The sequence below is a fragment of the Microtus oregoni genome, unplaced genomic scaffold, assembly GCF_018167655.1.
Source record: "Microtus oregoni isolate MIOR12 unplaced genomic scaffold, Mior012 000057F_ref0000458, whole genome shotgun sequence".
Lineage (NCBI taxonomy): Eukaryota > Metazoa > Chordata > Mammalia > Rodentia > Cricetidae > Microtus > Microtus oregoni.
In genome coordinates this window covers 245276-273263 of record NW_024543833.1, presented here as the reverse complement: position 1 = coordinate 273263, position 27988 = coordinate 245276, and the positions used below count along the sequence as shown (strand labels likewise).

General features: G+C 43.3%; 1 protein-coding gene and 1 non-coding gene across 5 annotated transcripts; one reads left to right on the top strand and one right to left on the bottom strand.

Annotated features, from left to right (window-relative positions):
- On the top strand, nt 1–27988 carry Hdhd2 (haloacid dehalogenase like hydrolase domain containing 2). 4 transcript variants are annotated; one of them, XM_041639259.1, is made up of 7 exons: nt 1–135; nt 3425–3535; nt 7411–7619; nt 11362–11446; nt 20566–20782; nt 23036–23099; nt 26671–27988. In XM_041639259.1, exons 2-7 carry the CDS (start codon nt 3435–3437, stop codon nt 26772–26774), a joined length of 780 nt encoding a protein of 259 aa, XP_041495193.1. In that variant the 5' UTR covers nt 1–135; nt 3425–3434; the 3' UTR covers nt 26775–27988. The 4 variants fall into 4 exon arrangements, with proteins under 4 accessions (XP_041495193.1, XP_041495192.1, XP_041495195.1 ...); XM_041639258.1 differs by having other exon boundaries at nt 57–210; XM_041639261.1 differs by having other exon boundaries at nt 104–218.
- Nucleotides 5664–5786, bottom strand: LOC121438856. The gene has a single exon (XR_005973130.1). It is a non-coding gene; the product is annotated as a small nucleolar RNA SNORA40 (small nucleolar RNA).

The following is a 27988-nucleotide window of genomic DNA, read 5'->3' as shown; positions in this document are numbered from 1 at the left end:
CCGGAGGCGCACCAGAGACCCCGGGAGCTGCGCTGGGACGTGGGGCGGGACTTCCGGCGCGTCGGGACTCAGTCCGGGTCAGGCGCTGTGAACGGTGTCGCCCTGGCCTTTCCTGAGGACCGCGGCGCCGCAAGGGTGAGGAGGCGCGCGCAACCAAGAGGCGGAGGGCTCCGGAACAGCGGCCGCACCCCTGCCGGAGGCTCATCTCCTGTGAGCGGGTTAGGGGAAAGCCAGCACCACCCTAGAGGGCCGAGCTGCTCGGGCCGGGCCTCCCCGCGTCGCGCTGGTGACCGCCCCCCTCTGCGCTGTGCGCGTGCGCAGAGCTGGTCTCCCAGGGTCCGCTCTGGCGTCCCGGCTCAGTCTCCCAAGGCGCGTGGTTACGAGGTGTTCGTTTCTGTTGTCCTGCCTGTATAGTGCGGACGGCAGGGTCCGAGGTGGTGGAAGTCCTTGCAGTTGAGTTTGCAAAAAGAGGTCCTTGCTCTTAGGTTTTCCCAATTCAGAGATAAATGCATGAGTTTAGTTGATTTAAGACGCTTTTGAGTGTCCACATAGGAAAAAGCAACAGCCCTTCCATTTACAAAGCTCTACCGTTTAGTGGGAGATGCCAGCAGGGCGGGGCAAGGCTGGTAGACTTTATACTGGGGACGCACAGACGCCCGGAGAGAAGTTGAAGTTAGCCAGAGGAAATGATACCCGAGACTGAGCACTAAAGGAGACGGCCAGAGGGAAGGAGGATGGGACGGAAAGCGGCAGTTTTAGACAGCCACGGAAGAGGAAAGCAGAAGTCTTCGGCCGAGCAAGCTGCCGAGAACGTGGGTGTGGGAGTAAATTAAATCGGTAGAAGAGGTGAAGGGCTCCGCTTTGTACACCACTGTTCGTTGTTTGGACTTCGGCTTGAGGGAATGGGGATCCTGCAGATGATTTAATAGGAGAATGACTGAATGAATAATAGTATCATTTATTGACTCACACATGGTTTCCCAAAATGTTGGGTACTGTAAGAAAATGGAGGCATTTTAATCCCGAGCGTTCAGGTGGCATTACTGGAAAAACTCGCTGAGAACGATTTCTTTGAAATCTCATGTTTTATCATATTTGCACAAGTTTTTAAAATTATATGTCTCAAATATCATTGCGTTGGTAGTTTTCTCAAATTCCCAACTCTTGCATCGTATTTACCTTGGAGATTTTTTTAGAGTCCTCATTGCATCATTAAGTACTCTCCTTTCCCAATCTCAGCAATCTGTAGAACCCCGCTTCTTCCAGTGTAGAGCACTGTTCATGGTGTCGAATACTCCCAGCAGTGAAGAAACAGTCTAAGCAGCTAAATTCTCCCGAGTTCTTGCAGGCAGGGTTCATACCTTCCTTTGTTTCTTCATACTCAGCGGCCACTCTTGCGTTCCAAGTAATGATGTGGGAGTGGACTAAGAGACCATCGGAGAGGAGGTTTGGGGTTTTCTTAAAATAGTTAAGAGGTGATCTTAAAACCAAGGTAGTTTTAAAGATAAAGAGAAGTTAGGCCGAAAACCAAGGTGGTAGGACTGACTGGATTTAGCGTTGGGGCTGCAAGTACAGCCCCTTGTGGTTTACAGAGAAAACCGCTTTCAGGTAAAGATGGAACTGGCCCAATGATGCTGTCAGGGTGTTGTGCCTAAGTCCTGAGACTCCCCCCCCCCCCCCAAAAAAAAAAGATCACCACAGAGCCATACTCTTCCAAATGCAAAAGCAAGGTTTCATTTATTGTATATGGGCTAGTGAGGGACCCCTGCCTCGCAATCTGTTGCAGCAGGTGGAGGGAGGAGGACCCCACCTACTATTGTAAGGGGTTTATAAAGACAAAAACCACAAGGCAGTCACGTGATTGTAGTGAGGTGTAGGGGACGGCTGCTGCGAGAGGTGATCAGCATCAGCAGGGTGGCTGAAGCTGCTGTCCCCTGAGCTGTACTTCAAAGGGTTGGTGGGGTGTTACAAAGCCTCCCATTCATCTCCTCTGTAGTCCTTCTGGAGGGCGAATGGATATGCGGGGCGGTCATGTGAGTAGTGAACCCAGGCTGCCATTCCATCCTCTAGGGCCCTGGGGATTGTCATCAGGATGGCAAATGATCCCTTCCATCTTGGCTTTAGGGTCCCCTGACCGTGGTGCCATATTGGAGGCAAACCTGGTCTACAGAATGGTTCCAGATCAGGTAGGGCTACATAGTGAGACCTTGTCTCAAAACAAACCCTAAGTCTCAAATATCATTCCTTCTCTTGAACCTCTATATTTAAGCCCACCTCCCCCATGATCTATAAACCATATTTATCGTTAGATCCCATAACTCAAAATAGAGATTTAAGGGGCTGGGCATGGTAGCACAGACCTGTAGCTCCAGCTCTTAGGAGGCAGAAGGATTGTGAATCCAAGGTTAGCCTGGGTTATAACAAGACCTAGTCAAAATAAGCTAAGTATCAAATGAGAGGGAAATATGCAAAGTAAAGTTGCACATTAGAAAGTAAGAAAGTGATCTTTAAAAATTCTACATGGAACCAGTTGGTGGCGGCACACACCTTTAATCCCAGCTCTCTGGAGGCAGACAGAGGCTCTCTGTGAGTTCAAGGCCAGCCTGGTCTACAAGAAGTAGTTTCCAGGACAAGCTCTAAAGCTACAGAGAAACCCTGTCTCGAAAAAAACAAAAAAACAAAACAAAACAAAAAAAAAAACAGCAAACAAACAATTCTACAGGGAACTAGAGATGTAGTTTAGCTGTTAGCGTGCTAACCTTGCATGCATGAAGCCCAGGATCCCATCCCCACCATTGTAGGAACCAGGTATGGTGGTGCACGGCTGGGAGGTGGAGGCAGGAGGATCACGGGGAGTTCAGCCTGGGCTGTATGAGACCTTATTTTAAATACACTTATATATGTGTGTTTATATATACTGTTTATTGTTAGCTATATAACTTGATTTTCCACCCTCAGTAATCTATAAATACTGGCAGCTCCTTGGCCACACACACCAGTTCAGAACATAGTTGCAATTAGAATGTTTTAACTGTCCATAACGAAAACTGAAAAGACCTTGTTGATGTCAGGTTCCTGTCTTTGTCCTCACTGTTCTCATGCTTACACAAACCATTTGCCAGAGTTTTCTACGAAACCTGAAATTAGGTAGTAGCACCTCATTTTAGCATTTCCCTTCCAAGTTTTAACTCAGTATTGAAAAGAAAATACATAAAAACCTAAGCATTATTAAAAGTTTCATGCATTAAATGTTATGGTTTTGATTTTTTTTTTAAAAAAAAAATGCTGTTTATTTCCAAAAGAAAAGCAGCTCAGCACTAAGCAATATCTTCCTGGAAATGAATGGTATTTTTGATTGCTTACCAGTTTTTAATTGTCCATTGTTTGTTAAACTGTATTTTTAATTTCATTTGCTCTCTCCTAGGGAATGAAGGATGGCAGCGCGCCGTGCGTTAAAAGCTGTTTTGGTAGATCTCAATGGCACACTTCACATTGAAGATGCAGCTGTGCCAGGCGCACAGGAAGCTCTTAAAAGGCAAGCTATCCTCCAGGTTCAGATGACAAATACGTTTTTAAGTGCCGCTTTACCAAGGCGGATCATTAGCGAAATGGATGGCCTTGAGATGGTGTTTCACCAGCTCACCATCCATGGAGGAACTGCCTTGGGTCTCGCTAGAAGATGTATGTGTTGTAATATCCTCGAGCACTATTCTCTCTGCCTTTATTAGGTCTGGCCTTTGCTCTCTCTGTTTGTTCTCTCCTCCCTCCCCCAGTATGGTTTTTTTAAATCGATAATGTAAATTGGGAATGAAGACTCAAGAACCTGAAATAATAATTTAATTCTAAAAATATAGAATAAATAGCACTGGGGGAAAAATCACATGAATCCTGCAATCCAGCTGAAGTATATATACATGTTCAGTTTCCTCAGCTCCTAAAATATAACGCTGAATTTAAAACTGCTTGAAAGACTTGGAATTTTTTGAAATATTTCCATCCACTAAACTTAATACTTCTAAAGATTAAAGACTGTCTTATATTTTTGATTCATCAGTTACAGTACTAACCAAGTACAGGTCTAGGAGCAAGCAGAGAATGCGTGGTAAAGGCATGTTAAAGATAACCGAGGGGCTAGAGGTTACCTTTAACATTAAAGAAAGTGCTTGCTCTTCAAGCATGAGGATCCGAGTTCAGTCCCCAGCACCCACTCACAGCCAGGTGTGGTGGACCCAAGGCTCACTGGCAGGCCAGCTTAGCCAAATTCACAATTTTCGGGCTAGTGGGAGACTTGTCTCAAAGGAGGTGAACAGCACCGAAGGAGAAACACCTGAGCTTGTCCTCTGGCCTAATATATGTACACGCGTGCATACCCACACACACGTGCACACCCACACACGCGTGCACATGTATACACATCGTCAACTGAATATGGATATTTGAGAACAAAATTAGAGATTTTCAAAACAGCAATATAAAATTTGGTGCTTGTCATTTTCAAACCTTAGAATATTCACTGTGTGCTGTTAATCTAAAATCCAGTAACAAGCATCACCACTGCTGGGTATGAGGGCAACAGCTGACACAGGCTCCATCCTCCCTCTCCATGTAGACGCGCAAACATGAGAATGCCAGTGTCGCTGGTGCTCATGCAGTGGAGCTGTCCTGTTCTTCTGGAGTCATGACGTTAGCTTTGTAATTGGAGGAGTTATGGGTAGAGCAGTATTTAACACCAGTAGACAACTGGGTGCCCAGCTAGACTGTATCCTTGGCGTAGTCTCTGTCTGAGTCAGGCCTTCTATGGTGAGCTTCTGTGTTTGCTTTCTTGCTTTTTCAAGTATCTCATGCTGGCCTTGAATTTAAAATACAGCCAAAGGAGGCCTTGCACTTCTGATCCTCCTTCTTTAACCTCGGGCTGGAATTGCTGGTGTGTGCCACTATGCCCAGCATTTGCAGTACTGGGGAGCAGAACCCAGGACTGTGCACGCTGGCAGGCACTCTTCCAATTGAGGGACATCCCAGCTTTATTTATTTTTAACAGCTAAACTTAATTTTTATCTCCTCCATAAAAAACATTAGAGAAGCTGAACAATAATGCTGACTTTCTACACACTGTATAAAGTGTATAAAGGCTTTATAAAAATAAGTAAAAGTAGGCAGAATTATTTAAACTCTCTGCTTTTCTATCTAGGGGATTTCCTCTGTGATTCCTTTACTATTTGTCAGAGTCACCACAGCTTCTCCAGAGCCAGAGCTTGAGATTTCTCTCAAGATCACCCTCCAGTTAGAGTGAGCTGATGTTTACTCCCTCCAAGCCCATGGTTCTTCTCTTTGATTTTCTTTGATCTACATCTGAACAATGGAAATACTGATGGCAACATCAGCATTCCCTATCTGAGATTATTAACATTAATTTCTAGAAGCTGTTTACTTCAGCATCCCTTTTAGAATGAACCCTGTGCAACTTCTTAGCACGGCTGAGCTCAGGTAATATTCCCACAAGCTGTCGGTCACACTGAGTGACTACAGACCTGTGGGATATGCCAGTGCTTCATTGAAGCCAACACCATTCGTTCACAGTAAGACTCGCACCTTCAACTCCAGACCTCATGTTCAAGTGGAAACCTATTGTCAGTACCTCCATAACTTTTAATTGTCTTAAGTATCATTTTCCTCTATGTATATATCAAAACCCACACTGACAAAGAGTTCTGGGTTGAAAAAGAGGGTTTACTTTCCCACCTGTCTAAGCTTTGTCCATAAGTTCAACAACATCACACATCAGTACTAGATCTTACTGCTCTGAAGAGGAGTTTTCTGCTCTAGATTGAGAGAAAAATCTTATCTCTGCTGAACAGAGACACCTCTGTGAGGCTGTGTGGCCTGTGAACCAGCACTCTGTCAGGCAGGAGGCCATCCATTGTTCTGTCTGAGTCTCTGGCAGGTTTTCCTTCCAGGGAAATCTTTCCACTGGCCCCACCACTGTGATTTATATAGAAACAAGGAGACAATGGAAGTGAAGGACACAAAAAGATTTTGTTTGTTGAACAGGTGTGGTTACTGCACAGTAACTCCCATTTTGGGGATAAGAGCCATGTTGAAGTAGTCAGTTTCTTTTATTAAATAAATCACCACATTTACTGTGTTTTGCTGAAAAACTACCACACAGACATTATAGAGGTAATCGTGATTACAGTGAATTAATCAAATAATTTTATTTAATGCTCCTTGGGTGAATTCTTAAAACTCTTTTCTGTTTTATTCATTTGCTTGCTTTAAATTGTTTTTAGTACTTTTATGCCTTTGTAGCCTTCTGGGGAAGACATAAAAAGCAGCGCTGTTAATATAAATTCTAAACTATAGTTAAATTATAATTACTTCTAGATTTTATGTTAAAACACTATTGAACCAAGAAAAGATTATTTTTAAAGAAGGCCAGATTCACAAATTATTTTTCTGAAACCATCCAATTATTCAAAAGCAGATGGAATCAAATCAGTCCTTCATGTAAGCAGTTCAAGAGGAGATGGGGTCTTGCTGTGTAGCCCAGGCTGGCCTTAAATTCACTATGCCCAGAGCAGCCTCAAATTTTCTGTAGAAGTACAGCTAACAGCTCCTGGGTCTGACAAGAAAACCAGTTTGTTTGTTTTTTATTCTATTTGTTTGTTTGTTTGTTTTTCGAGACAGGATTTTTCTGTAGCTTTGGAGCCTGACCTAGAAACTCGCTCTTGTAGACCAGGCTGGTCTCGAACTCACAGAGATCTGCCTGCCTCTGCCTCCCGAGTGGATTGTGGAATTAAAGGCATGCGCCACCACCACCACCGCCCAGCTAGAAAACCAGTTTTGAGCGTTTCTCTTAGCTGTCCAAGTAAGTTCTGTTTATAAACACGGTGACTCACTGGGGTGCAGCACACTTTGAAAGATGTGCTGGATTATCTATTGGACTTGTTTGGGGTTTTTTTCTTATGTCACTTGCTTCCAGAATACTTTCTCAGGTCTCTAGTAACTGGGCATCCTTTGTTCTTCAAGTAAGGGAAATAAAGCACTGTTCCAGAACATGGAAGCATTGCTGCACCCGCAGTGCTGCCTAGCGGGGAAGTTACTCGCCTCCCTGAGCCTAGTTTTGTCATGTTCCGTCAGTGGGTAGTCTTTACGATAACTCACCTCTCAGACCCATGAGGATGGTGGGCCTTCGTTTCTTCACTAAACTCCACAGCACAGGGCAGCTGGAGCCCAGAAGGTCTCACAAAAGTAGACATAGCTTTCAGAGTTTAATATTCCAGCTTTTGGAGGTGAAGCACTGTCCCATATGGTATAGACAATTTGTAAGCGTTGGGCGATTATTAAAAACATAGGTGGTATTGTGGCCCATGAGGCAAAACCAGCCCTTCCCTCTCGGTCTGTCTTCCCCAGGTTGCGCGCTGCCTCTGTGATGGTTAGGTTTGTGACCAATACAACCAAAGAAAGCAAGCAGGACCTACTGGAAAGGTTGAAGAAATTGGAGTTTGACATCTCCGAGGACGAGATTTTCACTTCTCTGACGGCGGCCCGGAACTTAGTAGAACAGAAGCAAGTGAGGCCCATGCTGTTGGTTGACGACCGTGCACTGCCTGATTTCACAGGTGAGAGACTCAGGAGTTACTAACAAGTCCTCAGACCTGAGAGCATGTGGAGGAGGCATCTCCTTAAGAGTTCTCTGTTAGTACTGAAATGGGCCACAAGACAAACCGAGAAAACATATGGAGCCCTTGTAGACTGGAGGAAAGCTGCTCCTGCACTTCTGAGGTCGACTTTGCCAGGTCACCTCCTGTGTGAATAGAGCTTGGATCTGAGCTGATGTTTCTCAATTCTTTTTCACCACCATTCACAATAAGAGATTGGCTGTATAGTGTGTGTGTGTGTGTGTGTGTGTGTGTGTGTGTGTGTGTGTGTGTTTCTGTGTGTTAAATAGTACTCTGACTTTGTGACATATGCTGTATTATCTGTTTGGGCTGTTTGATTTTTAATGCTAGAGTATTCTAAATTAATTTCATAATCTGTTAGTGAATTTTGAGCCATGGCTTAAAAAAAAGAATTATTTTGAGTATTATGACCCAACCCAGGATGTGCTCGCTTCTCTTAGTTAGATGAGATAAATAAGGGCCTTCTTAGGAACACATGCCATTCACAATTAATAGGAAATATTTTTCAGTAAAGAGAAAACTGTTTCCACTTTGGAAACAGTAACTGGGAAATGTCCTAGTTATGCGAAGCTTTGCTGCATTGCTTTGTTGTCATAGATGAGACTGTGACTGATAAGTATACAAAATAGATGTGAATATTCTAATTATAATTCCATGTGATAGATTTCCAGGTTGGTCAGAACCTCCAGACCTGTACTAATAGGAAATACACCCGGGTACCAATCAGAATTATCACTTGTAGGGAAACGGAAACCAACTTTGACTGCCTTCAACTGAAAAACAAATACATTACCATCCCTGCAAATTTTCCGGATTGTACAGTCTTCCGCTGAGCGTGCCTTCGAGCAGTGACAAACTCGTATTCAGACTATGTTGGCTGATGCCATTTCCTTCTGTAGCTCCTGAAAAGTGGCTGGCGGCTCCCTGCCTCAGCAGGAAGTAGATGAGTCGTGCTTGGTGCATTATGTTTGTAAAGAAACTGCCAAAGACCTCATAATGAGTGCATGTCCAGAGAACACTAGAAGGGAATGTTTCACTACCAAAGAGGATGGTGTGGAAGCTCTAGCTCCTTGGCTCTGCAAAGACTGGAACAAGAACTTCCTTACTTCTTCAATTAAACCATATTTTAGAATAACCAAATATTTGATAAAAATTAAGTTCTTTATAGAAGAATCCCAGGTAGAAATGACAGAATTAAACATCATCACTTGATAAGCCCTCAAGAAACAGGCAAGAATATCAATAGACCTTAAAGCAGTAGCAGCAAGGGTGACGTGACCTTCAGAGTGGAGGAGTGTGGGTAATGGCTCCTTGTCTCCGCTGATCAATTTCAACATCGCTGCAAGTAGAATACCAGAATCATGTTTCATGATACAATATAGTAGGAAATTCATAGTATCGCCTATGAAATAAACTAGTTGGATATGAACGTATATAAAGGAAAGATAGGGATAAAGGAACGACTTAAACAACACTACAGTCAGCCAAATGCAGTGTTTGGCCTCTCCAGGGCTAGCGTCTAATTGCACCAAGAAGGGGTGGAAGTGAACTTAGAGAACGAGAAATAAAAGATAACAGGCAGAAGCAGCATGGGGATTAGAGGTTGTCAGCTTGACATTCCCTATGTTAAGAAACAGTTTGAGATGCTTGGGGAAATTCAAGTATTGGATGATATTAGGAGCTACTTACTTTTTGGTATTTATATTAAGGTTTTTAATATTTTCATTATTGATTAAAAATACTGAAATATGAAAGAGTGAAATGACACAGTAACCTGGGATTTTCTCTCTAAAGATTTTCCAGAAACACGAGGGCGGATTGGTAGAACGATGGATCTATCTAGGCTCATAATACTAGCTTTCTGCTTTCATGTGTTTATGGATATTTTCATGAGAACAAGAAAGGTCATGGGCAACCAAAATGGCTCCATGGATAAAGGCACTTGCCACAAGCCTGAAAATCTGGGTTTGATCCAAGGGGACTATTACTGTGGAAGGGGAGAACCGACTCCTGCAAGTTGTCCTCTGACCTCCACACTTGGACCATGACTGCTGTGCACATGCGCACACAGACACACACAATTAAAATGTAAAATTTTACAAGGCCATGTGGTAGCCCGCAGAGCTGTCAAGGAAGCTGAAGAGTTAATGTTCAGGGCACAGAACTAATCAGGTGCCCCTGATGTCCCTGCCAATCTCGGGGTCGACCTGTGGCCCCAACAGGCTCTGCAGCTGGAATCTGATAAGGTTGGTAGCCGCTTCTTCAGAGGAGTGACTTCCTACTTCTCTGTACTAGCAGAGCTTTAGTCTTAGGCCACCCTGCTTAGCTACAAGGAATCCCATTATTCTGGTGCTCACTGCCTCTGCCCTGTGATGCCACATGAGCCAACAAATTCTCCATTGCCAATGTGATACAGGAGCTGAGCGACAAGACCAGTTTCCGTAATCAGCATAGTTGTTTCTGAATAAACTGAGGGATAACAGAACAAGCTTTGAATCTGATTTTTCCTTTCTGACTGTAATAAAACAATACTAAAATTCTAGATTCTGTTGTGGCAGCAGTAAGCTAGAATTGGGACATAAAAGTAGAATCCTCAGTCAGGGTTGAAAGAAATCTTGCCATTCAGTGATGGACTATACCTCTTGGAACATGTTTATATACATGAAAATAATCAATGTGTGTGAATATTTTAAGAAAATGAGAATATCTTTGCCAACACTCTCTGCTTCAAAGGCAGATGTAAGAATTAACACTAAACCTCCTCAGTTCTCACTACAGGCAGTTATCTTAGTTTGTTCTCGCAACAAACTTTAACAAGTTATTTAATGCTCATAGCAATTAGTAATTACGAAAGACATTTGAAAACGAGTGTCTGGCCGGGCGGTGGTGGCGCACGCCTTTAATCCCAGCACTCGGGAGGCAGAGGCAGGCAGATCTCTGTGAGTTCGAGACCAGCCTTGGTCTACAAGAGCTAGTTCCAGGACAGGCTCCAAAGCTACAGGGAAACCCTGTCTCGAAAAACCAAAAAAAAAAAAAAAAAAAAAGAAAAAAAAAAAAGAAAAGAAAATGAGTGATGAGTGTCTGGACACAATGATGGACAAACGTGGATTAGTATATGCAAAATTATGTGTATGGATGTACATAAATTATCACTATGAAGGTAAATGTGTTTGTCATATCTGATATCCTATTATTAAATACTAAGGCCTTAAAACATGCTTTAATATGTATGAAACTAAAGGTAGATTAGGAAATTATTATAAAGCTGTAGAATTCTATGTGATGGTACTTTACATATTTGTCATGCATATGCCTATTGGAAGTCTAATTTCCCTTGCCTCTGAGAATTTCATTCTCTCATCAGCCACTGATGTTCTGATAGATGTTCTCCTGACTGTAATCATGAAAACATTCAGAAATCAGGCATCCCCAGAAAATACCAGGTTATAATTTTCAATGCAAGTATTCTAGATACTCAGTAGCTATAAAACCATGTGTAAAGAATATGGAATAATAATGTCTCTTCCCCCTCCTCACCTTACCCCACTGCTCTCTCTTTTTCTCTCTCTCCTCTTAAGATTTTCAAAATTTACTTCAAATTATGGTAACAGCAATGTGCACATAAGTGGAGATTTTGTCACTCAGTGTGGCAGCCTTAAACTCTCCCTTTTTCCCTTGCCAGGAGTACAAACAGGCGACCCCAACGCTGTGGTCATCGGCCTGGCACCAGAACATTTCCATTATCAGCTTCTGAATCAGGCATTTCGGTAAGCCAGCTGCTTTCCCTCTGACCTGTGTTCTCCCTCATTTCTTCTTTACAATTTAGCACATGAAATTTTGTGTTTTAATTTCTGACTACCTGGATTGCACATGAGGACAACATCTTCCAGGTCACTTCTGGGTCAGCATTAAATAATACTATCTTGGGTTTTGTTTTATATTTATTCATTTATCCATTCGAGACAAGGTGTTTCTGTGTAGCTCTGGCTGTCCTGGAATGCTTTCTGCAGGCCAGGCTGGCCTTGAACTCACAGAGATCCACTTGCCTCTGTCTCCCATATGTTGGGATTAAAGGCATGTGCCCCTATGCCCAGCTTTATTTTTAATTTTTTAAATTAACATTTATTTCTTGTGTGTGTGTGCGTGTGTGTGTGTGTGTGTGTACATGCAAACATGCTCACTCACACATCTGTCACTGCATGGAGTTCAGACAGCTTTCAAGAGTTGGCTCTTCTTTCCTTTCACCATGTGTGTCCTTTGGATCAAATGTAAGTCACTGGGCTTTGATACAAATGCCTTTACCTGCATCGTCTCATTTTGTTTGTTTTTCTAATATCTGGACGTTAATGCCTGGTGATCATTTCCCCCTCTTATATATAGAAGCAACATTCTAGAATAGGAATTCATAATAAAATTGCAGCTGGAAAAGAAGTAGCTTTTTACTATTATTATTATCATTATTTTATTACTCTTGGCATTTTCCACTGACAATGCCAGCCACTGAGACAGAGAGAAACATCCAGCTCCTCAGCTGAAAACAGTGAAGGTGATTCCCCTCATGAGAAGCCAGACTATGAAGAGTGGAGCCTTGGTGCTTATGAAGGACTGCCCTAGAACCTGGCTGTAGAGTACAGATGGAGGCTCAGGTACATAACTTGCCGAATTGTTGGGATGGAGGCTGAAGAAGAGTAAGTCCAGAAGAATGTCAGATTCCAGCCTCTGCAGGTAGCCGAGAGCTCGTAGGACAGCCAGGGGGAGATTCTCCAGCAGTGTTCACAGACACATGCACGCCAGTGCTGTCAATCCAGTGTGTGTGTGCTTAGCCTGCACAAGCTGCTGCAGCTTCTTCCAAAAGGAAAACCATGGACTTGTTCTCTTACTTTCCAAAATAAGTTGGACAGAATTTACTTACAAATTTGATCTGGAGAGATATCGTGGTTTTTTTCCCCCTTAAAGTTTTCATTTTCTCATTGTGATTTTTCTTATCAAACAACTGAACAATATAATTTGCCTTTGCATTTATGGCAAATGAATAGTTAAAAATATGACAGAAGATACATTGAATCAATTTACAAAAAATATCAATGGTTTGATAGGGATGTAGAGTGCTTGCCTACCAGGTACAAAGTCCTTGGTTCTGAGACGGAGGCAGAAGGGCCAGAAGCTCAGTCAGCTACGTAGAGTTCAAGGTTAGCCTGAAAAACAAGACACTAACTCAAAACAACAACAAAAATAACCAAACAAAAGGAGGAAAAGCAAGCAATGGCCTGGTAGATGTCTAGTATTTTAACCACAAGAACACTATTTTTGGAGAGATGGCTCAGTGGTTAAGAGCATTGCCTGCTCTTCCAAAGGTCCTGAGTTCAATTCCCGGCAACCACATGGTGGCTCACAACCATCTGTAATGAGGTCTGGTGCCCTCTTCTGGCCTGCAGACATACACACAGACAGAATATTGTATACATAATAAATAAATATTTAAAAAAAAAACACTATTTTTATTTTTCTTTCCAGTATAAGGACATACAAGAATCACCCTATCCTATCCTTGATGTAGAATTCATTTATTCATGTGTATGTCCTGTAAGAAGCTTTAATTAAACACAGTAGCTGGTTTACACATCTGGCTACATTGTTTACTGTCAGTTTTGGAAAATAGCCATCCTCATGTAAATCTGAATGGGCAGAAATTGCAGTTTGAGGGCCGGCATTTTTTTTGGTTTTTTGCTCTGTGCATGATCATTGTGAATCATTGGTTAATGGATTAATCCTTGCAAATCACCAGTGTTTGCAGCTCTTGTAGGCACTGTGATGCTCAAACCTTTACTTAAAATTCGTCTAGTAATTGCCGAATGGCTTGAGAATGTTCTTCGCAGTCTATGCTATTAAATATCTTCTGCTTCACACACTTTAATTGTCCTGCTTTAGTTCCTGTGCAATTGTCTGCCTTCCTTTTGTAAGACCTCCAGCCACATCAGAGTTGGGGTTTATTTGAAATAGAAACCTGCATTGTTCCTTACTCCTGTTACTTTTTATGCATTCATCTAGCCACAGATTTCATGAAGAAATTATTGATTGATTTTAGCTGGTAATTTGGGAAGGACATATTTAATAGGAAGTTGGGAGGTCTCTTAAATGAATACTAGACTCAGGGTAATAAAATGTATGTTGACATAATACTGGCTCTGTAATTGCTCGGATGCTGTCTAATTAGTACACTTTCCTAACCATATTGATTTTTTCAGACACCACATTTTAAAGCATTACAGTGTACTTATAGGTCAACTCTAATTTCACAAACGCACTTAACAGCTGGATGGAGAGTTAACAAAGATTCTGGGTCTTGGCCTTGTTTGCATATTGATGTTCCCACAGAGACTGTGCCTTCCACCCAGTGGCTGCAGCTGTTTGGATTATATGTGGCAAATATAGGCATCTCAAATGAACCACCGATTAAATTACTATTCACGTTGATAATGAGAATAAACGTTGGATGCTAAAGCCCATTGCATAACTGCCTTCACAGGCATTATGCGTCAAGACAGATGCATCAAATTTCATATTACACTGCTTCATCTCTATTATATTTTTAATGAACTGGCCTCTCTAAAATTCATGGCACATACATACATCTGTCTTACCTGCCTGAGTGAAATTGCAAATGATTTTAAAGAATTGATTTGGGGGAAAGATTATAAACCAGCTGTAAAAAAAATGTGTATGATCTGGATTTATTTTGTCAAAAACATTCAAATCCCAAGAACCCATGGTGACCTCTTTCCTCTTTCCTTAATTCACACTACAGGAAAAGGTAGTGTTCTGTATCTATTGGCTATTTTAAGAAGTAGAAATCACCAGTGCATTTGATAGCGCCTACAGATGCCCCCGCGCCCACGCCCTGGTAGTGACTGTAGTGTTTGGGCCATGAGTGTGATGCTCCTGTTCCCATGCGTTTCTTCATCTGTGTTGCATATGTAGTTATCCCGAAATGGTAGAAAGTATTAATTTTTATCTTTTATAATTCTTCACCACTTTTCTTTCTTAGAAATATTGTATGATTTATTAATATGAACATAGTTATATTTTTAAATTTCACAGCAGTCTTACTTGATTATAGAAAGGTCTGTTTATCTTACGATCATAACTAGAAGCTCAGTCTTTGAGCCTTTAAGTAATGCATCAATTGGAAGGAAGACTGCGTAGGTAGATTACTTAATAATCTAACCTGATCCTAGTATTAATAAGTCGAAAAGATAACTAATCATGGAAATAGCGTGTTTCCATTGCAGAAAATTATAAAGGCTAAGAAAGAGTAAACTAGAAATTATCTGCTTTTGTCACCTAGAAAGAATTGTAATAGTGATTCAGTGTTTTTAGCACCCAGCTAGTTTCTGTGCACATACTCGTATATACTAGAACAGTGTCACAGTACACAGAGATACAGGGCATCACAACCTCACGTTCAGACACGTAGCAGATGCCGGCCTGAGAGGCAGCTCTGCTGATGACCTCTCTCTTGTCTGAGTACTTTCCCAGGGTCAGAGCTGTGAAGATTTGGGTATGTTTGGATTGAGGGGTTCTTTTCTTTTTATTAAACAGTTGAGTGGACTGGAGAGATGGCTCAACCATTAAGAACACTGGCTGCCCAGATGCATAGGCCCTTCTCAGGCACATAGGCAGAACATTCATAATATCATTTAATTCTTTTTTATAGTTCCATATGTTCATATAAAGAAATGTAGTCATTTTCACCTCCCGTTCTGTTTTCTTATCTCCCTCCCTCTCCCGCTGAACCTTCCTTCTTCCCAACAAGGTGGGAGAAAATTGTTAATGTTGCTGTTGACTAGAGGAGTACTTCCTTAGGAACTTACCTTCTTTAATAGCAACAAAAATCAGGTTTAAGTGTTCCAGCATGTTAATTATGAATCAGAAGAGGAGCACAAAGGGGACAGGGGAGGATGAGCTGTTATAGCCTCTGTGTGTACGGTTTGCTTATACTCTTGAACCTAGGTATTTGGAACCTGTGCAGGAGCAATTTCAGAGTAGTGTGGTATCAAGATCAAATTAGAAATTTTTTGTGGGACTGCTCTATTTTTGAAGTGGCTTTCTACTATGCAGTCCTAATTAAAGTCCAAAAGGGTCAACGAGGTAGCTGAGTGACTAAAGGTGTTTGCTGCACAATGACCTGAGGACCATCTCTGGAACCCACATAGTGGAAGGAGACACCCTACTCCTACAAGTTCAAACAGTAAGAAGTTAAAGCTTTGGACATGAGGAATGCAGAAAATGCTACCAGAAGATTTTAGACAGTTGTGTAACCTGAGCTGTGTTCACAATAAAGAGCGCTGCGCCCCTGATGCTCCCATTGTCAGCAGCACTATTCCTCCCCCGGGTAACCCCTGCTCTGGCTTCTGTCACTACGGCCAGTTCATGGTCTGTTTTGTTCTGAGATTTGCCCGCGTGTTGACAGGCAGAGGACCTTCACTCCCTACTGCTCATTCTTGCACCGTGTGGTGTAGCAGATCGCATGTGCTCTCCAGACCTCTTTATCTGCTCTTCCTGGGCACTGGCTTTGTGTACAGCTTTGCTCCTGGAACATTCTTCTACATGTCTCTGGGGACATACACATTTGTTGTCTTGGGTATATATTGAGGAATGAAGTTGCCAGATAGTGAAATAGGCAATGGTTTAGTTTAGTGTGTGTTGCCAGTTTTCCCGGTGCTAGCACTAAGTCTAGCATTCTCATTAGCTGCACTTACTCCACATTCTTACCAGTCCGTTGACTATCTGTGCAGTTGCAGCTGTTCCTGGTATGCACGGTGAGGTCTTACTTTCTCTGATGATTAATGTCGTTAGGAAACTCTTCATTCGTTGTTGCATGTTAGACAGCCTCTTTTATGATGTGCCCATTTGCATCTTTTGCTTTTCTGGCTGAGTTATTTTTTGTATTGATGTGTAATTAGTATTTTATTTTATTTATTTGTTTATTTTTTTATTTATTTTGGTTTTTCAAGACAGGGTTTCTCTGTGTAACAGCTCTGTCTGTCCTGGAGCTCAATTTGTAGATCAGCCAGGCCTTGAACTCACAGATCTGCCTGCTTCTGTTTCCAGGTGCTGAGATTAGAGGTGTGCACCACTCCCACCAGGTGTGTGATTGGTTTTAGTGTGTTGTATATACCAGTGATAGTTTCCATAGGTACTGCAGATATTGTAGCCTGGACTGGATTTGCCTTTTTGCTCTCCTCTTAATATGAGAGCACAAAGTTCTTCATTCTGATGGGGTCCATTTGTGACTCTTCTCTTCTGTTCCACGTTATAACTCTTTATACCCCAAGGACATGGAGATACTATATTTTCTTCTTAAGCTGCTGTTTTGCCTTTAACTATTATGTATGGGATCTTTTTTAGTCCATATGACTCAGAAGAGGTAAGAATGAGTGATTGAGTGAGGCCCGAGACAGGGTCTTCTTATCTAGCCCAGCCTGGCATTGAATTTGTGATCTCCTGCCTCAGCTTCCCAAGAGCTGAGTGTGTGCATTTCCATGCCCACTGATGGAGTCATTTCTTAATACATATTCGCTTGTTCAAGAAACATTATAAAAGAGACCTGTTCTTTCCCCCACTGAATGACTTGACATAAACCAAGTGATTGTGTATGTAGCGTGTTTGCAGATTCCCCATCGCTACATGGCCATGGTTACTGTATGATTGCCTTGGCTATGCTTTAGCCTTTGCACTCCCATATAAATTTTAGAATCAGCTTGTTAGTTAACCTTTTAGGAGATCCCTGGCATTCACTGATGCCTTATTAAATATATGGATTTGCATATAAATGATAATACATCTCCCAGCCTATAAAAATAAAATGTATATTCATTTATTTGGAGTTTCATTCAGAACCATTTTGTGAGAGGTATGAGGCCATCTTAAACCAAAAATATAGTGAGGAATAAAACTGAAGGCCAATTTGGAGATTCTATTCCAGTGAGGAAGACAGACCAAGCAGACAGATAGAACTACAGGGCAAGTGAGAGGAAGTCCGCTCACTCAAAGAAGGAGCTTGGGAATGCTCTCTCTTATGCCTAACACTCAAGCTCAGACCTGTCAGAGAAAGCTCTGTGAACAGTGTGGGACCGTTCGGTGGTGGGAACATTGAGTCTGCGAAGCAGGACAGAGTTTTAGGGTTTTCCCAGAAAATGAGAGGGGACAGTGTCTAAACACTGCCCACTGTTGGGAAGGTGACTGGAGATGCTCTGAGTGGGATGGGGAAGACCTGGCCACTGTGTGACCTGCATTCCCTGTCGCCTGTAATGAGAAGTATTGAAGGTCTTAAGGAGGAACATGATAGACTCCCACTGTTGCCGGGCAGTGGATTGGAATCCTAGGGCAAGAGCAGCTTGCAGATCTGTGGGGAGACTGTTGTGTCTAGTTCAGGTGAAAGAAGAATGTTTTGAGATACTTTTATTTTTGTTTTGAAAACAGTGGATCGGAATACGGGGAGAGTGGACTGAGTGGGGATTCCAGGTAAACCTGGGTTCTGGCTTGAGTCCACTGAGCTTCTTGAGGTGGACAGAGCAGCCAGGGAGGAATTAGGTGAGGGAGGCTGTTTGTTAATTAGATGTGTGGGTGTCTGTAGCCCATCTTCACCCCAAATGCCGGCAGACTGGTCCTGGCCTCAGAGAGCAGCTACTTGAAAAGGTGGAGTAGTGTATCTAAGAGAGTTCCCAGCTCTGACCCTGGTCCTGGCTCTCTGTGAAAGAAGGTTCCTCTAAGGTCCTCTGCAGCTCTGAGATGTAATTCCCCATCTGCTTCTGGGCAGCTTATCTCTTACTGTGTTGCCTTGGGGTTTCTGTGTGACTCTGTTCCCCCGCTAGGATTATTTTCAGTTTTTTTCTTTGCTGGACTGAAATTTATAGGCAGAGGTTTTGATATCAGGCTTTCTTGTCTTTTCCTTTTATTTTGTATGCCACAATAGGCTTGCAGTTCAGAAGTTTCACATTTCATGCCAACATGTTCTTTCTAGTAATAGAAATAGAAAGGCCCCGTTGTTGCCGACTTGGTAGATACAGGAGCACTCAAGGAAGAAAGTAGCTGCTTTTAATACACTTACTATTTTCCTTGACACAGCATTTCACTATATAGTCCAGACTGGCCTTGAACTTGAGATCTTCCTGCCTCTGCCTCCACAGAGAAATTCTGATATGTGCTACCATGCCTGGCCCTATTTGCATATTTTCTGAGAAATATTTAACCACAAAAGACCTTTAAATCTGTGCCTAGAAAACATTTACTTAATTGTGCTTCAACCTTTCCAAGATCCAGTGAGGCTCATGCTGAGCCGAGAGCAGTAGGCAAGAGCCACCCTCCCAGCCTCTACGGAGACAGCTCGGGCTTAGAGAGATGGAGAGGAACCCACAAATTCAGCCCTTCCAGGGAAGACACTCGAGATTAAGTATACACATCGATCAGGATGGTAATTCTCATCCCCAGTTAATATATAATAAAATATTAACTAAGCTAAATCAAATGAGTTTTTAGTTTAGCTCTATAAGTGGAAAGCAATTTTGAGGTCTATTACATAAAGAATTTCAGTTCCGTGGTGGAGAAGCAAATAAATGGACTTGGGAGGCGGGGCTAGGTGAGTCATCCCCGGCTGCACTGAGCCACTGCTAGCACTGTGGTTCCTTAAGACCAGCAGAGGGGCTTTGCAGCCTCGGTCCTGTTCTGTGAGCAGTTTGTAGTAACTAACAGTAAACCTCTCTAATAGTCCAGCATTGGTTTTTACTTAATAAAATATTTAATCATAAATGTCGGAATTCTGCATCTCCCACAGGAAGTTATTTCTGTGCCCACTGACAAGAATAATTTAGCAGTTTCACAGCCGAGCTCTTAATTACTCATAATTGTGAGGATAAGATGTGATGAATTCTTCCTCCATGGACATACTAAATATTTTAACTAAGTAGATGACTTAAAGTAAATTAAGCTAGTGAGGTCATTTATTTCATGGTTAAAATCAGATTAAGTAATAATATCATGTCTCCAATTCCACTACACAGTAACCAAATGCGACTACCTCTATTTGGCTAACATTGCTTTGTTGGGATGGGGGCAGATTTGAGAGGGAGGTATTGAGTTTGTGGAGATTTGCAATGTTTTTGCCTGAGTCCCTAAGCTCCCTAGTTCTATGTAGAGCTTGTTTCTCACACTGCTGGGAAGTCTTGACACCTCTGTTCTGTGGGAGTATGGTTTGGCCTGTGTTAAACCTGGTGGTGGGCTGCCCTTCAAACCTGTTTAGTGGGTCTCTCGGGATGATGTCCTGATTGCAGTGTTGAGAGCAGTCAAAGGCTCTATGAAGAGCGAAAATTACAAGGAGAAACTAGAGAATTCTCTAGTAAGCTTGTAAAGTAAAAAGCAACTTACATTTGAAGTAGAGGAGACAGAGTTGCACATACTTGGTGCGTGGGCTCCTTCATCACGGCAGCAACAACCCTGTGGTGTCTTCAGAGGCTCGGGAGCCTCCTGCTTCCCATTAGGGAAGGGAACCAACTCGTCTCATTAAGTTAAGCTTCTTCCCTCCAGTGCCTTATTTAGCTGTAGTTCTCTTAATTCGCTTTCCCTGGTGATTTGGGTAAAGTGTGTAAAATCACTAAAGGTAAAAGGTTGAAGCAATCCCAAATTTAATAATCTATCACCTTTCTTTAGTATCTGTGTGTAATTCCCAGCAGTTCTTTGTGAATTCATTAGAAGACAGCAAGTCATTAAAAGTTAATAAGAAACTATTTGTTTCTGTGAATGTGAGTAAAACCACTTTGTAAGTCTGACGTTTTCCCCCACTCATAAAAGACTTGCTTTTAACCTATCTCCATTTCCTCCATCTCTCTAGGTTACTCCTGGATGGAGCCCCTCTGATAGCTATCCACAAGGCCAGGTATTACAAGAGAAAAGATGGCTTAGCCCTGGGACCAGGACCATTCGTGACCGCCTTAGAGTATGCCACAGACACGAAAGCCATTGTCGTGGGGAAACCAGAGAAGACGTTCTTTCTGGAAGCATTGAGGGACACTGGCTGTTCCCCAGAGGAGGCTGTCATGATAGGAGATGTAAGTATTAGAGCCAAAGAGAAGTCCTGAGTTATCTGTCTTGCTTTGAGATATAGCTTCAAATCCCTGCTTCCTATAGCAGCTTTCCTGTGGATGTTCAGTGGTATTTGGGTAAAGACAGAGATGTTGTGCCTAACGGGTCTCCATAGTGACTGAATATATATATGAAAAACCCTTTATACTCCAGTCAGCTAAGTGCTTTATGTATTCTGCTAAAGAAAATCCCAATACAGATCTCATTTTTTAAATGTAGCTTATGCAGAAAACAACCTATACTAAAAGAATTCTATCATTGTCTTTTTAGCATATACTTATGGAATTACCAATCGCTGTATCCATTAGCAAGGGATGCTGACCACTTTAGCTGTTTGAGTGGTGGGGCAGAGCCCGGAATGAGTAAAGGCCCTCAGTAGTCACCAATAGTGATGTGCACCTGACTTTTGTCCTCACCAACTGAGCCGGTATATTTGCTGTGTGTGCTGTGTATGGTAAGCTGGTATGAAGGGTTCATTGTAGCTCTGCATGACAGCATGCTGCAGGAAGCAACCACTAAGACTGTCTGGTCCAACCCTTATTTTACACATTAGGAAACGGAAACCTGGAGAAGTAGGTCTCCCACATAGCCCTGCCGCATGTAGATCTCAGGGTTTGTCCCTCTTTAGGGTCTTAGTCCCTAGGGGTGAAAGTGCCACAGTCCTCCTGGTGTCACCTTCTGCTTCTGGAGTCTTCCACTAAAGTTGATGGAACGGTCACTGAACTTGATCGTCGTTTGAGAAACTATAGCTTTTGTCCCACCTTTTTCTCTTGGCATTCTACCTGATCCCCAGACAAATGTGTGTGACAAGCTAATTGTCTGGGGTTGAAAACCCCAAGGGATGCAGGGTAGGAGGGAGAAGCATGAGAAGTGTGCTCAGCTGTGTGCTGCCATTATCCAGGAGACAGGCAGTTCCCCTCCGCTCCTCCCCATCCTCACTTCTTCAACAGGGAAGATTCAGCTGTGTTAACATAAAAGGTCTTTGGTAGACCCGAAAGGAAGATGTTGGTGTTTGGGAAGAATCACTTCCATGGACTGTTATTGAGTAATAGTGATCTTTTTTATAGAAAGGAATTGCCTTCAGGCATGATCTAAGTGAGTGTGTGTTCAGGCATGAACTGGCAAGGTTGACTGTCTTGATGCCCCTTCCAGACTTTGAATTGTTAGTTACCCCACATCCATTGTCAAATCAACCAAGTATATGTCAGCTAGGTTTCAGATTTGTGGGAAATTTTTTAAGATAGAATTTCACTGTGCTACCCAGTCAGCTTCAAGCTTCTGAGCGCCATCAATTTTTCTGTCTTAGCTTCCTGAGTACTGGGACCATAGGTATGTGCCACCATACCCAGCCCCACCAGGCATATTCATCTCTGTCTTGAGTAAGAATTGGTCCAAGGAGCTCCCTCCAGACACCTGACTCCCAGTGTGAAATGAATGCAGACAGTCTGCTTACATGTACTCCTTCACTTGATCCTAGCTGGTTGGGTGGGCTTGAAAGACATTTGAGCCACAGAAAAGTTATTTTGTAATCTGGCTCATTAACTGACTGAAGCTTGATAATTTACCTCTCAAGGATGTGGTTTCTCATGGTCTCCTTTCAGAGACAAGCTTGTGAGAAGCATGGAGACATCACTGTGTTCTGTGTTCAGTTACTGGGGCTCCTGCTGTAATGTTTCCCTTCTGCCCTGATCTTGCTCTCCAGCATGGCTTCCAGCAAGACTGTTACACAGAATTCCTTAACCCTTTATACACATGTTACTTTCTTGTATTTTAAGAAAGAAGAAAAGCGGGGTTTGGTGGTTTGAATAGGTATGGCCCCCATAAACTCATTTGTTTGAATGCTTGACCATAGTGAGTGGCATTATTAGGAGGTGTAGCCTTGTTGGAGGCAGGCTTTAAAGTCTCATATATGCTCAAGCCACACCTAGTGTGACAGGTTGCTTCTGCTGCCTGCAGATCAAGATGTAGAACTCTTAGCTCCTTCTCCAGCACTATGTCTGCCTGCATGCCGCCATGAAGATAATGGACTAAACCTCTGAAACTGTAAGCCAGCCCCAGTTAAGTGTTTTCCTTTCTAAGAGTTGCTGTGGTCATCGTGTCTCTTCACAGCAATAGAAACCCTAACCAAGACTCAGGGAATTTTAGGTGACCAGTGCAGCCCACTCAGTCATTGGTGGAGTTTGTTGGCAAGCCAAGTCTAAATGTCTTTGTTTTTCCAGGATTGCAGGGATGATGTTGGTGGGGCTCAGAACACTGGCATGCTGGGCATCTTAGTCAAAACTGGTATGTATCTCCTATATGTGACTTCACAGATAAGATGGAGTGGGGCGTGGTGGCACACTTCTAACCCCAGCACTTGGGAGGCGGAGAGTGGAGGATTGCCATGAGTTTGGGGGCAGTCAGGAAACCCGATCTCCCCAGAACCAGGCTATCAGAGGTCACAGTTGCCACAACAGCCTTGGCGGAAGTGGCAGAGCTCTTCGGCACTTTAGCTCTCTTCTGCCATGAAGCTGAAAGGAAATGAGTTTAGGTTCCAGGGAAAAGGCAACGAGGGATGCTATGCTGGAGAGCCAGAGCGGGCTAGAGGCATTGGGACACTCACAGAGAACCGCACACCGTTGTGTAGGATCTCCAGGAACAGGCCTGCTAGGTTGTTCCTGTCTGTTCATTGTGCACTCTTTAAAAGTCTATGCAGAAACCATTTTTCTTTTCTCATAACTTGTTCTGTTTTGATGCTCAAAAGTTCAGGAGCCTGGGCTGGAGAGATGGCTCAGTGGTTAAGAGCACTGACTGCTCTTCCAGAGGTCCTGAGTTCAATTCCCAGCAACCACATGGTGGCTCACAGCCATCTATAATGAGACCTGGCATCCCCTTCTGGCTTGCAGGTACACATGGAAGGAATGCTGTACACATAATAAATAAATAAATATTAAAAAAAAAAGTTCAGGAGCCTGGGAATACAGCTCAGTGGTAGAATGCATGTCCACACAAGGCCCTGGGGTTGAACTTTAGCACCGGACAAAAACAAGAGTTTACAAATTATTTCCACTAAAATTCGTTTCCTTCACACAGTCTCTCAAGTTTAGGGAAAAGAAGATGCCTTCTTTGGCAGGTGCAGCTCACTCGGTCTTTTGACAGCAATGCAGTGGTTAAGTGTCCTGCGTCTTGGGCTCAGTTGTGCTGACAGCTGTGTGGGATGGATCAAGCAAGAATGGAAACATGGTAGTGCCAGGACAGGCTCCAAAGCCACAGAGAAACCCTGTCTCGAAAAACCAAAAAAAAAAAAAAAAAAAAAAAGAATGGAAACATGGAGTCACGTAACAGTTAGTACAGGACAGTGACCACCAGAGTGTGGTCTCTCCAGAGCTGCTTTGAGTTTAGCAACAGAAACAAAAGTGTAGATGATTGGAAAATGTCAGGCAGTTCAATAAGAAAGAACGGACGAGGCACTGTGTGCAGTGTGAAAACTCTTGAGCTCACGTGGGCCCGTTTAGAGCCATGCAGACAGTAAACGCCGTCACTTGGGTGTTAACACAACATCTCTCCGGATTTCTCCATCTTCTCCCACCCCCGAGGATTGTAACCCTGTGGTGTAAGCCATGAGGAAGCAGAATAGCACGTTCATCCTCCTTCCTTGTTTTGCTTTCACTTTCCCCCCACTGAAGGGCCCTAGGATTGTAGTAGGAGCTGTGGGCCTCTTCCCACAGCCCGGCTCCTGGCCGCCTCAGGTGAAGGCGTAAGTCACAAACAATCCCACACCAGTTTGGAATTATGATTAATAGGGTGGTATTTATTTAAAGGGGAAAAAACTTACAGATCACCGTTCCAGACAATAGCCCTCTGCGCAATCAGGAAGGAAGGAGTCTAGTCGCCGGAAAGGGAGAAGGAAGCAGAGAGAGAGAGAGAGAGAGAGAGAGAGAGAGAGAGAGAGAGAGAGAGAGAGGTGGCTGCTTTTTTAAAGGGAGAGACCACGCCCCAATGGGCTGGTATCTCAGCGGCTATTGGCTGGAGGAGCGGAAGGACCTCCCGCAATATAGGATAACTGCTATTAGTCCATGAATGTTTCCTTTTTAGCGAATATCTACCAGCCATCCACTGGATCTGTGCAGTACCGTGAATGGCCCATCTGCCCCAGCTGGTCTGTCAGCAGCCTATCTCCGCTGCATCAAGTTAGTCCTAAAGAATAAAGCAACTCTAGCCCTCACGAGAACAGGCCATTCGTACTGTTGATCTTAGAAAAACTAAGAGGAAGCCCATCATTCTAATCCACGGTAACAGCTGGCGCAGATAACTTTGAATACAGTGCAGCGGACAAGCACTAGCTATCCCAGAATTTAAAATTACTCTGAACATGTAAATCCATATTCAGTAAGAAGTGCTTTTCGTGGACTGTCTTGAGCAATGTTGCTTCTTAGTGGTAGCATATGGTCAGTTTTGTATGCTCAGCTGTTGGTTAAAAGGACTTCTGACTTGTCCTAACCAGAATTTATTTCCATTTAGGATGTGAAATACTGATACAGAGAACTGTGAGTGACTGTCTTACAGGAAACAGGCGCGGGCCGCTGCTGTGAATGGGGCAGGTGGCTTTCTGCCTCATTCCTTCAGCCACCATTACTGAGCACCTGCTCTGTGCCATACACATAGCGTGGGCAACAACTAGACACAGACCTTCTCCGCTGTGTAGAAACCCTCGCACTAACTGCTCTAGCAGGAGCACTCCAGAAACCCATGGCCTTAGAACACTGGATCTAGAAAGTAGGTGGATAGTCAGTCACTGACATGCCAAGTAGGAACTGCCTGCAAGTTTGCTGTCAGCAGGACTTAGCTGAAGAGTTAAGCAGTAGTTTGCCGTGTGGAGCTAGCACCTTGAGAGGGGCAGTGAGTAAGGTGTGTGTTGATCACCTCTACGTAGACCTTTGATGTTAGTGTAGTTAGGAAGAACTCCAGCAGGACAGAACAGGAACCACCGCTGACGGATCAGGGAACTGCAGAACACAGGTCTGTTCTGTGAGGGAAGCTGACTAAATTCAGGCAGAGAAACTGGTAAAATTGAAGAATAAATAGAGGTCATAGAAGAGGAGACAGAAAAAGAAAGCAAAATGCGCTGCAGTCATGCAGGCCACAGGCAAGCGGCAGGCACTCTCCTCTCACTGAGGGTGGAGCCTAGCTACCTATTTTTCCTCTTCCTTCCCTGTCTTCTCTCCTGCCCATTTTTTAAAGACATATTTAGGGAATGCTTGCCATGTGGCCATCATATTAGGTGATAGGAATCCATTGGGGTGCAGAGCAGATATAATCCCTGCTCCTAGAAAACACAGCCCCTATTGCTGTGAGTCATTAAACGAGTGGGTAGCTACAAATTGTAAGCATAGTGGAGACAACCGGATGCTAGTTGGGAGGGGAGGGAGGGAGAGTGATGAAGAGGGGCCTTGCTGTAAAACCTCCCCCAAGGCCCCTGCAGGGACTGATGAATTTGAGAGTCCCAAGTTAGGTGGTAGGCCTGCACTTGGCCTCTGCTTTATATCTACTCTCCTGTTTTAAAAACGCGTTGATTTAAATCAGCAGCCCATCTTTAGGACTGAAGGTGGAGAGAAGATGGTTCAGTGATGTGAAGGGAACCTCAACTGTGAGGTGACCCCATACCTAGAGCTAACCTTTGTGAGCGATCAGAAGACCTGGGAAAGTGATGAATGTGACCATCCTGAACTGCCCCCTTATCTCCTGAAGCCTCAGGGGAGAGTGCTTTGGGGGAGATGGAGTCCTTGATTCTCTGGTAATATAGGGGTGCTCCTGGGTGTGCTGAACCTGGCATTCTAACTGTAACTTTTGTTCACTGACTTTGCCTTCATTTCAGGGAAATATCGAGCCGCAGATGAAGAAAAAATTAATCCACCTCCCTACTTAACTTGCGAGAGCTTCCCTCATGCTGTGGACCACATTCTGCAGAATCTCCTGTGAACCCACATCTTCCATCGTCTGGACGGATGGATCCCTTTCTAACACAGTGGCACCAGTAGACAGCGCCATCCAGTGCTGATCCCGTGGAACCTTCTTCATTGTGCATTAATTAGAAAGAGGGTATTGAATTGCAGCCAGCCCAAGCCTTGCTAATCTCTTTTGTTTTGTTTTGTAAAAGAAGATGAGACCCAAAGAAAGGGAGAGTCGAGATTTTTGTGCCATTCCTGTTAAAATATTCATCAAGCTCACTGGGCTGGGGGGAGCCGCTCCTACGGGAGTGGAGGAGCAGTCCTCACTTCTCTGCTGGAAATGGGATCCTCTGAGCACGGTGCATCACACAGGGATGCACTGGAAGGTGCATTAGGCTGCCAGCGAGATGCAGAGTTCAACTCTGAAGCCCAGCAGAAGAGCCAAGAAGAATGCAAGACAGAAGCAGCGTGGCAAGTCCTTCTGCTGAGATCCTGTGAAGCTGCTCTAGCAGATGTGGAAAGGAAATCTTCCACAGTATTCCCAGCACAGATGACTTCTTTTTCTCTTCATTAGCCAGAGATGACTAATTTAAATTTAGAACCCGAATTTAATTTAAAATAATATTTCCATTAATAACCTATTCATTGCAGATACCTATTATACTGTGTAACAGTTGTTTTGGAAATTTTATGTAAAATTAAAACTATCAGTATTTTACAGATGTTTTAATTAGACATTGTTATTAACAGGAACGGTGCAGAAACTAAAATCAAGCCTTTAATGTCTTATAGACCGTGCATTTTTGAAGTTAGTGTCCACTGGGGACCTATTAACTGTACATTTGCAAGATTTCATTATTTTTGCCTCTGACACTATGGGAGAAATCTTGTAGGAGCTATTGGGACAGATTCAAGCTTTTATGTACTTCTTACTACAGTGGCAAAATGAGATCTCGTCTCGGCGCCTGGATTATTCTTCTCATGTTAAACCCACCCAAACGAAGGAGACTAAGTAGGTAATGATTTTCCCGATGCATTTGCATGCTGTGCTAATCCGAGGCCGTGGCAATTGTTTCCCAGGGCTCTTGGGCATTGAATTATTAGAATGTAATTGTGCATCATTGCTGTGCTCACCTTATTGAGGCACACACTGATGTTAATGAGCCTCAGGCTCTGATGCTTGTTTAGAGATCAACTCTGTCTTGGATGGAAGGGAACAAAGCTAAATAAATGTACTTTAATGAG